The sequence below is a fragment of the Pteronotus mesoamericanus genome, unplaced genomic scaffold (assembly GCF_021234165.1).
Source record: "Pteronotus mesoamericanus isolate MK-2021 breed Mesoamerican mustached bat unplaced genomic scaffold, CSHL_Meso_final scaffold_636, whole genome shotgun sequence".
Lineage (NCBI taxonomy): Eukaryota > Metazoa > Chordata > Mammalia > Chiroptera > Mormoopidae > Pteronotus > Pteronotus mesoamericanus.
The window spans coordinates 3,597,162-3,608,340 of record NW_026555324.1 but is presented as its reverse complement, the minus strand read 5'-3'; the positions used below and the strand labels follow the sequence as shown (position 1 = coordinate 3,608,340).

Here is an 11,179-nt window from a genome sequence, read left to right as displayed (position 1 = left end):
AACCAGAAAGGCGAAGAATCTAAACAAGGAGCAGGAAGATGGTGTCCTGGAAGCCCCTGCGTATTAGCCTCTCTCCCCGTACGTGGCTCTGCTCTGTGACTGATGCCATCCTTATGTCGGCCTTCCCCATCTCGTGACGGCCAGGCTGCTGGCAAAGTCTAACGTGGAGCCACAGGCAAAACGAACTGCAGAAAATCTAGTTCCTAACATTACCTACAGGGAGAGATCTCCAAATCTAGATTTTTGATCATATTACAGATCTCTCCCCTCCCATCAAAATATATCCAACATGCCTCCCAGGAAAAAAATCCAAAAGCACAGTCAAATATAAAAGTAATAAACATAAAAATATGTTCTTTCATAGTCTTGACATACATAAAAATTTACTCCAACTTTTTATTGCTAAGAAAAAGGAGGAAAGCCTCTTATACCATAACCTTCTGAAGAGGAGCTTTGTCAGTAAAAAGAGAGAACATATACAATACAAGAGAGATGCCCACAACATTCCACAAAGCCAGTAGGAAAATTCAAAGAGCAAAATCAAAACTAACAAACTGCCATTTTTTAATACCCCCTTAACACAGCACAAATAATACATCATAAAAAAAATAAAAATATTATATTGTAGAAGTACACTTGAATTCAGATCATTTAAATCCAGTAGACTTCAAACAGTAAATAGACAATATTATTAAAATGAAAACTCACTACTTATTAATATGTAATATTTTTGAAAGACAACTCCTAAAATTACATCACTGCAATACTCATTTCTGAAAGTATTTATATTTAATCCTTGAACTGCAAGAGTTCATTTATAAATGGCAGTTTAAACACTTGTTGTTAAAAAGTAAACTGTAGTTTTCATTCGTGGTTGAAAAACCACGTGGAGAAGTGGCTTAAATTATACAAAGATTGACTACAGGGACAGTTGGGGCCCCAATCCCTATGTTGTTCAAGGGACAACTATAGGAGAAACCCACATTCCAATAACACACTGAGAGAAACTTGATAAACACAATTATTTTTCATTTTGATAACTCTTTTACCTTACAAGTTTCCTAGAACATTATACAGAAATTAATTTTCATCAAGCCTGATCAGGCTATTTACATTTTTATTTTTTTCACAGATAAAGATGTGGGCAAACTGAAGTCTTTCCCACACTATTGATATTCACTGTCAATAGTGAATCCTTTTTATTCAGTGAATCTTTTCATGCCTTCGTAAAGAAGAGTGATCAATAAAGCCTTTCCCACATTCTTCACATTTAAATGGTTTCTCTCTAGTGTGCACTCTCAAGTGTAATTGAAGGGTTTTGTTACAAATGAAGGCTTTCCCACATTCCTTACAGTTAAAAGGCTTCTCTCCAGTATGCTTTCTTTTGTGTATTTGTAAGGAACTATGATCTCTGTAGGTTTTACCACATTGTTTACATCCATAGGGTTTCTCTCCAGTGTGAGTTCTTTCATGTCTTTGATACCAGCTAAGTCGGGTGAATGCTTTCCCGCATTCCTTACACTGAAAAGGAGTATTTCCAGTGATCATCTTCATGTGTACTTGAAGGGAGCTGAGATAACTGTAGGCTTTGCCACAGTGTTTACATTCATAGGATTTCTGTCCTGTGTGAGCCTCTTTATGTGTTTGTAAGGAACTGTACTGTTTGAATGACCTTCCACATTCCTTACACTCATAGGGTTTTTCTGCTGTGTGAGTCCATTTGTGTGATTCTATGGAGCTGTAATATCTGAAGGCCTTCCCACATAACTTACATTCATAGGTCTTCTCTTCAGTGTGACTTCTTTCATGTCTTTGAAAACTTCGATAATTTCTAAGGGCCTTCCCACAGTGTTTACATGTATAGAGATTCTCTCCAGTGTGGGCTCTCTCACATGATTGAAGGGAAGTTAAAGAACTAAAGGTTTTCCCACACACCTTACATTTATGAAGAGTTTGTGCAGTATGTGTAATCATGTGTTTTTGGAGGATTTTGAGCCCCGTGAAGGTTTTCCCACATTCCTTACATTTATAGTTTTTCTCTACATTGCGAGTTCCTTCATGTTTTTCAAAGTACTGAAGAGAACTAAAGGCTGGCCCACATATGCTACATTTATATGGCTTCTCTCCATATTTCCGATCCTGAGAGAATGCATGTCCAGTGTGACATCTGATTTGCCTATTGTGAGATGCATGATCCATGAAGACATCCCCACGTGCTCTGTAGTCATATGGCTTTACTCCAGGAAGAGATGTCTTGTTCAGATTGAGATTTGGAGTAAGACTGACATTTTCTCCACATTGACTATCATTTTTCTCTTCACAGATTTTCTTTAATGCAAGAATTCTGTAAAAACCAGGAAGTACATTATTAATGACTTTTATTAGTTCTTTTATATTTATTACTAAAATATTTGAATATTTATGATTCATATCAAAAGTACAGGTTTTATGTTTTGCCTGAATTGTTTGAAATTTAATATACTAAAGGCTCTGCAAGACGATTTCCTCCTTGCTATTAATAAAATTGATATTTATAGACAGGGTTTCATAATGCTGATATTTTTATCTATTTTGCAAATGCTGACTGTCATATATAAAAATGTAACTTGGTGAAAATATTCTAGGAAGTAATACATTCAAAGTAGGGGTTGTTTTGGTTGCTTCTTTTTGAAATTTCATAGAGAAAAGATTTCTCACCTGAGACACTGCTTTCTCTTATGAGTAATACTCACCTTCGTTTTCGTCCCTGGCTTTTGTACTGATCTTCAATATCGCGATCTTCCCATTTTTTCCCTAAAAGTGCAGACCCAGAAACATCATTACAAAATATTAGAAATATATACGAGACGCATTTCTCATTGTGGGAGTATACAGCCTACCACATACCAAGGATTTATGGTGTAGCAAATTACTCCCAGGCTGCAAAATAGAAATTATAGAAAATTTAGTATATTCTACTTCTATGATGAGCTGTAGCTTTTTGCCAATGTCCTTCCTTCCCACGCTACACATCTTAGAATATGTTGATGGGTAAGAAACATTAGTCCTCCAAATGAAGAACTGAAGGGAACTTGTCATGCTCACCTATGGAGGCCAGGTTCCTGAAGGTTTCCCACATCACATCTCTGTAGAGTTTCTTCTGTGAAGGGTTCAGTAAAGCCCACTCCTCCAGGGTGAATATTACAGCCACATCTTTAAGGACAAATGAGCCCTATAACAGTTCATATATATGTAGAGTAAAATGACAGCACTGGACACCTATAACCCATTGAAGAGAAGGTTGCATATGATTCTGCCATCTCCAAACATTTATTCAATGACTGGACCATCTGAAACTTCCTCTCTGTCCACACTTTCTCCCTCATAACCTTAACACCATCATGAACACATGGAAATTGTTTACTCATTTTTAGTGTGATCTCATTACATTTTTATTTCTCTAACAGCAAAGTTCAGAGCATGTTGGGAAATGACAGAAATGCTATATAAATAAAACAAATATTACCATTTTAATATCATCAATGCATTGTGAGGAAAATTCATTCATTTTCTTCCTTATTACTCACAGAAGGTCAAACCTGAATTCAATGAATAAAATTTAGTTAAGAAATAGAAGCTTTCTGATCACCCAACATGAGAGTCCATGTGATCGTTGGTGACCCAAGTTTTAACGAGGTGCAGCTGGCCGAATCTCACAGTCTCCCAGGACTTTACAAGTGATCAGATGCATCTGGCTGGTTGAAAATAGTCCATTGAGAAGCACTGCTTTTACCTTGTGTAATGTTTACCTCAGTTTCAGTTCTTCCTTCCTGTTTCTCTACAATTTGATGAACTAAAATGTTAATCATGCCACTTACGGACAAGGAATCAACCTGAGATATGTATTGTTAGACGCATTTCTCATTGTGGGAGTATACAGCCTACCCCATACCAAGGATTTATGGTGTAGCAAATCACTCCCAGGCTGCAAACCTGTCAGTGCGTTATTGTACTGAATACTGCAGGCAACTGCAACACAAGTGTAAGTATTTGTGTATCTAGACAATGTCTTTCCTTCTTCTGTCATTTCCAAGGTCTGCTGTGAAGGGGCAAAATAACTTAACTCCTGGCCATAGAAATCCCTCAGCTGATGACACCACACGTTGCCAATAGGGTATGAAAGGGTTTATTACCTGTATAATTTAGGTCTCTGGGGAAAGTAAAGCAGGCCCCTCAAGCAGGCATGAAATAGCTTAGAGAGTAAGGAAAGGTGCGTGGACTTGTTTTACTAAGCTTGGGGGTGAGGGGAGGGGACTAGAGTTCACACACAAGGGCTGAGCTTGGGTGTAGTCAACCTCTTCCTATCCCAAAGGACAAAGTACTTTCTTGTCTTGGATCAATGTGGAGACAAAGAGGGGGAAAAGTTATGAAGTTTTAAAGCTGTCAGCAAACATCAATAATTAGAGTCAGAGACTTCGAGTTTCAGGGTTGGAATTTAAGTAACTTATGTCATTCCACCAAATACAGGAAAAAAGTTTAAAAAGTTAAAATGAACTTCTATTCTTAGATCCATAAGATAATTTACATCACAGGGCATCTGATGTTTCAAATATTGGGAAAGAGCAAATGGACATGACATTTTAAAATATCGCCCAAACATTCTGTTCTAAACATGACCAGTACTCAAATTTATCTCAGTGAAAAATAATGGAAAAACAACAAATAATCAAAAGGACAGAAAGCAATATCCATGAACCCTAGGACAACATTCTTTAAATAAAAAGTTTAAAACACATCATGGGAATACTTTTTTAAAAAGAAAGACAGAAATAAACAAATCAGTGCAGTCTCAATCACTAAAGTTTTCCTAAAATTAACAATAGACACCAAACAGTAAATTCAGGAAGTTCACAGGACACTAAACACGACAAACAACAAAAGTGCTCACTCAAGTCTCATATCAGATTAGACAAAGATTAAAGACAATATGTATTGAAAAAAAGCCAAAGGAGAAAATGCCTCACATATAAAAAACAAATATTAGAATATATCAACCTTCTCTTTGTGAATAATGTTAGCAAGAGAGTAAAACAATATATTCAAATTTTGAAAGAAAAAACCACTATCCTAGATTTGTGTCAAGAAAAATTATCCTTGAAAAATAAAGAAAAATAAAGATATTATGAGATAAAACTGAGGGACTTTGACATGAGGACACCTCCATTAAAAGAAACATTCAAAAACTTATCAGAAGAATATAAATAATTATACTTGTCAATTAAAAGCAAATAAAGATTAAATATATTTTGTATTTCTTATAATGTAACAGATGACACTTTGTTTAAAACAATACAGACTTAAATTTAAAATAATAATAAAAGGTCAATTCTCTAAGAAGGAGTATCAATTCTTTTTGTACGTGCCTAACAAAAAAGCAAAAAGCAAAAGGCAAAAAGAAATGGACAAAAGTACTTGTACAGTTGTCGAGTCCAACAACGCCCTACCCGGAATTATATCCTTACAGAGAGAATATCGCCAAGGACCGAGAAGCACTCAACCGTGCCGTGTGACAACCGATTTAATTGTAATCTATGAAATACTCATCCAGCAAGAGTGGAATACTCACTCTGCTCGAGTTCACCAAGCCAAAACTCATCCTGAAACATGAAACTCCCCTTAACAAATCTGAAAGAACACAAGTCATACAAAATATGGTCTCATGCCACAGAGGCATTGCGCTAGAAATCGATAACAGGATAGTGAGAAAATCCCCAAAAGTACAGTCATTTTAAAAGACACTCCTTGACACTCCAAATAATATAAAAATTCAAAAAAGGTGTCTCAAAAAATTAAAAAATTATTTTAAATTCCATGAAATAAAAATAAGACTTCAAAGTCGTGGGATGCAGCAAAAGAAATGCCCAAAGGGAAATTTATGCCACTGAACAAATACACCAGCCAAAAAAAAAACCAACAACAACTATAATCATTAGTGTGTGCACCTACCATATAAAGTAATAAAAGGAAAGGCCAATTAAACCTAAAGTAAGCAGAGTAAAATTATAAAATAATAATAAAAATTAGAAAGGTCATCAAGGTAATCGTGGGAAATCAATGAAGAAAATTCAAACAAAAATAGCTCCTTCTTTGACCAGATGAACAACATTCATAAATAGAACTAACTAAAGAGGGAAGCAGGAATTACAACATAAAACCATCCTCCATCGTGGGTAACTGCCGGAGGTATGAGAGCTGGTCACTGAAGCCTTATAATGAAGTGTCTCTGAGGACACGCCCAGGTGTGACTGCCGTGAAGGGTTCTAATGCTGATGGCACTGATTTAATTCTAATATTTATTTTGTATATGGAAGGCATTTTCTCCTCTGGCTTTTTTTCAATAGATATTGTTTGTTTGTCTTTAACCTTTGTCTACTTTAATATGAGACTTGGTGAGCACTTCTTTTGTTTGTCATGTTCAGTGTCTAATGCTGATGGCACTAATGGTGGAAAAAAGTTTACAGATACCAAGGCAGAGAGATCCCACACTATCTTGATCTTTATATATTTACCTAAAATATAAAAAAGGTAAGGGCATGAGAGAAGAGACAAGAAGAAAAAAGGTATTAAAAAACTGTATACAATTTGACCCAATTAGGAATCCAAAATATAGAGAAAGATTTTACATTAAAAAAAAAACAACAACAAAAGAGTAATGGGCACTCCTTGGATTTTGAGTCTATAAAAATAATTTTGAGTATTAGCTATCTTTTGTCTCAAGCTACCTGGGATCTCAATTAACTGAATCTAGGGATTTTATGATCTTAGGGAAAAGACTGAAAGAAAAGAGAAGAAAGGGATATACTTCACCTCAAAAATCAAAAATGTGCCTTGATTTGTGGTCATAAAACTCGCTCTCTTAAAATATCCATAGTGAGAAGGAAAGCTCTGAACAAATAATGCACAAGTTAAAATTCCATTAAATTCAGTCTTCACCACTTCCCAATTGGCTTCATAAAATGAGACGACATGGTCCTTATTCCCTAGTTATAATAGTAAGGATAGCCCAGTATAAATTGAAAACTGTTATAAGTAGCCTTTTAGGAAGTAGTGATTATTTCCACTTATACTATGAACAGCTGGATTTCGCCTGTTCTGAAATCTGGAAAGAATGAATGATTCCTCACACTGGATTACTGCAACCTGGAGGTTGTATTCATAACAAATAACCTGTATTTCCAGTTCCCAACATTATCGCAGTTCTACAAAAAGCCTACTAGAACTATGAAGTCTATTTAGTAAAGTTGCAAGATACGAAGTTATACAGAAATCAATGGATTTCTACATTGATAACAAATGATCAGAAGGAAAATTAAGAAAACAATTTTATTTACAATTACATCAAAAACATAAAAGACCTAAAAATAAATTCGACTAAATTTGCAAAAGGCCTATACTCTGGAACCTATAAAACACTGATGAAAGAGATTGAAAAAAAACACACATATGTGTAATAATATATCATGTTCATGGATTGGAAGAATTAATACATTTAAAGTGTCCATCATACTCAAAGCAACCTACAGATTCAATTTGTTCATATCAAAATAATAATGGCATTTTTCAAAGAAATAAAAATAATCCTAAAATTTTGATGGAACCACGAAAGACCCCAAAGAGTCAAAGAAGCCTTGAGAAAGAACAAAGCTTAGGTATCACACTCACTTATTTAAATTTTTACTAGAAAGCTTTTGTAATCAAAATAGTAAGATACTGTCACAAAAACTGAAAAATAACTAGGACAGAATAGAAAGCAAAAAAATTAACCCAAGATTATAAGGTCAACTAATGTACAATAAAAAAGGGAGAAATATACAATGCAGCAAAGACAGTGCCTTCAATCAATGGTGTTAAGAAAACTGGACAGAAACATGCAAAGAATTGAAGATGGATCACTTTCTTACACCATAAACAAAAATAAACTCAAAGCAGATTAAAGAATTAAATGTAAAACCTGAAATCATAAAACTCCTAGAAGGACTCATAATCAGTAAGCTCTTTGAAAACAGTCTTAGCAATATTTTCTTGGATATGTCTCCCCAGGCAAGAACAACAAGAGCAAAAATAATCAAACAGGAGGACATCAAATAAAAGTTTTTGCACTGTAAAGGAAATCAACAAAATGAAAACACAACCTATTGAATGAGAAAAAATATTTGAAAATGATATGTCAGATAAGGACTTAATAACCATACTATATAAAAGCTCATACAACTCAACATCAAAAAAAATCTAATGAAAAAAAATGAACCTGATGGAAAAAAGAGACTCTGAACAGACATTTCTACAAAGACATACAGAGAAGCACAGACATATGAAAAGATGCTCAACATCACTAATCATCAGGGAAATGCAAATCAAACCACAATAAGATACCACCCAAGACCAGTCAGACGGCTGCTATAAAAATTCAAAAGTAACAAGTATTGGCAAGGATGAAAAGGAGCCCCTCGTGCACTGTGGGTGAGGCTGTAAATTGGTGCAGCCACTATGGAAAACTGCGTGGAGGTTCCTCAAAAAATTAAACGTAGTACTACTATATGAGCAAGGAATTCTAATTCCAGGAATTTATATGAAGAAACCAAAAACACTAATTCAAAAAAACATATATGTACCCCAAGATTTATTGCAGCATTATTTACAATAGCTAAGACAGAAGCCACCTACGTGTCCATAGGTAGATGATTGAATAAAGAAGATCGGGTGTTTACATATAATGAAATACTGCTCAGCCATAAAAAAGTGAATGAAAGTTTGCCATTTGTGAAACATGGAAGGACCTAGATGGCATTATTCTCAGTGAAATGAGTCAGCTAGACGAAGACAAACATTGCATGTGGAATCAAAAAATAAAATTAAAAAATTAATAAACAAAACAGAAACAGGGTCATAGAAACACAGAATAAACTAATGGCTCCCAGAGGGAATGAAGGCAAAGGGGATGGATGGAAAAGGCAAAAAGAAATAAGGGGTACAGATTTCCAGTTATAAAATAAATAAGCCACAGGGAGGTAACGTACTACACAGATAATACAGTCAGTGATGTAAGATCGTATGGTGACTAGATGTATTATGCTGGTGGTCACATCACAAGGCGAGTAAATGCAAATCATTGTGCTACATACCTGAAAATAATATATTATATATCAAATACACTTTAATAAAAGATAAATTTTAAAGATTTTTTTTAACTCAGTAAAAAAACAAATCCTGTTCTTTAAGGAGTGACAATCTGATGTAGACTTAACTCAAAGGGTATCATCATCCTAGTACCAGCCCCCACCACCCGTGAGAACTCAGCTTTCAACTTTTCTCTAAACACACAGATAGAGGTTCCAATCAAGATATCGACTCAAGTAGATGAGTGGATAAAAGACCTGTGGTACATTTACAGGATGGACTATTGCTCAGCTGTAAAAAAAAAAAGAAAGAAAGAAAGAAATCTTACCCTTTGCAACAGCACAGATGGTTCTAAAGGGTGTTATGCCAAGTGAAATAAGCCAGTCAGAGTGGCTTACAAGGACCATATGATTTCACTTATATGTGGAATTTAATGAACAAAATAAACTAACAAAATAGAAACAGACTCAGAGATACAAAGAACAGCCTGAGAGCGGTCAGAGGGGAGGGGGGTTGAGCACTTACCAGAAGGGAAGGGTGAATGGGGGAAGGAAGGCGAGGGGAAAGGGGGGGAAACGGTGATCGGAGCCTTGACTTGGGGTAGTGAACACACAGTATAATATACAGGTGATGTATTATAGAATTGTGCACTTGAAACCTACACAATTTTATTAACCAATGTCACCCCAATAATTTCAATTAAAAAAAAAAAACATTGACTCAAAACCACTGTAAGGAGGGCCCTATTCCCATACTCATGCTCCCAAAAATACATCAAAATTTACATCTCCGAGTACCTTGTATACAGAACCCAGGCTTGGCAGTGTCAACAGTATAACACAAGACAGCGGGGCTCACAGAAGCGCCCCAGAAACAAATAGTGCACAGTCCCTAATGCTCCCAGCTTTCCGATCCGCCTGTCCAGGTAAGAAGTGCTAAGGGAGGCAGTGGAGCCAGGCAGCAGGGCACGCAGACACGCTGATGGGCAAACCGCTGCGGACCCGCCGAAGCCTGGCAGCGCACTCACGAACCCATTGGCCAGCGGATTTAGAAGCATGTGCCTGGTGTTCGCGCTGCACCCTGGACATGGTTACAGTCTGACTGCAAATACAGCCCCCAAGTTTGCCTGGACAGCTCCCCATGCATACTGGTACCTTTAACTGTTTCGGGAAGACTTTTTAGAAAGAGCATCAAGGGGGCTATCTCATGGCACAGCCACCCTCATCACCCGGGTCACCCCCATGTTTGCCGCGTGCTTCTTTGGGTTTCGCTCGGGCGTGAAACGGCAACAGAAATGCTTGAAACGCACCGAAGGACAAATAGTTGATGATGCGGTGACTCAAAGAGGGATAGTTATTTGGCTTTGGGATTTGGTGAAAGAATCTAAAAATGTAGGGACTTGTTGCCAGTCCTAGTAATGGCCACTATGGGAGGACGGGGTTGTGGACTGGAGACTCCGCTTCCCAAACATTTGAAAAACTCAAGAGAAAATCGGTCTCCCTGAAAAGGACTAGGGACCACAGACAACAGCAGCTCCAACGCACGAACCCCAAAGGCTGAGTCACGATTGTTCCCTTGGACCCTCCTCGTGGTCACCTCACCATCTGGGGAGACACGAGGGCTGCGGGCGCAGAGCGGCCCAGAGAGGGTCCTGGCTGAAGTCGCCCTGCGGAGAAGGGACCGGACGCTCGGGGTCCCGTCTAACAGCCCAGCCCCCACGTGCGAGTCAGTGGGGAACGACATTGTAACGGCGCCCGCACGAGGACTTGGGCGCGCAGACTCTGGACTTGACCTAGGGGGACCACATCCCAGCCGCAGCCGATTCCAGTCATTTCCTCCTCCTCCCAGTCTCTGCACCTAGCGTGGCACACTCACCATTTCTAGGTTTCCTCGGTCTCCCTAAGTCCTTCCTGTCACTCCAACCACCTGTGAGATCAGAAAGCGACAGAGACTGTTACGGCAGGGACCACACGATCATCACCCACGGAGGAACTGAGTTGGGACTTCTACACCTGTGCGCTGC

General features: G+C 37.5%; 1 protein-coding gene across 1 annotated transcript; it reads right to left on the bottom strand.

Moving 5' to 3' along the window:
• Positions 1 to 1,203: 1,203 nt before the first annotated feature.
• On the bottom strand, positions 1,204 to 10,899 carry LOC129061495 (zinc finger protein 14-like). The gene is made up of 4 exons (XM_054562156.1): positions 10,758 to 10,899; positions 3,085 to 3,192; positions 2,733 to 2,793; positions 1,204 to 2,344 (listed from the first exon to the last, which is right to left on the bottom strand). Exons 1-4 carry the CDS (start codon positions 10,897 to 10,899, stop codon positions 1,204 to 1,206), a joined length of 1,452 nt encoding a protein of 483 aa, XP_054418131.1.
• Positions 10,900 to 11,179: the final 280 nt, after the last annotated feature.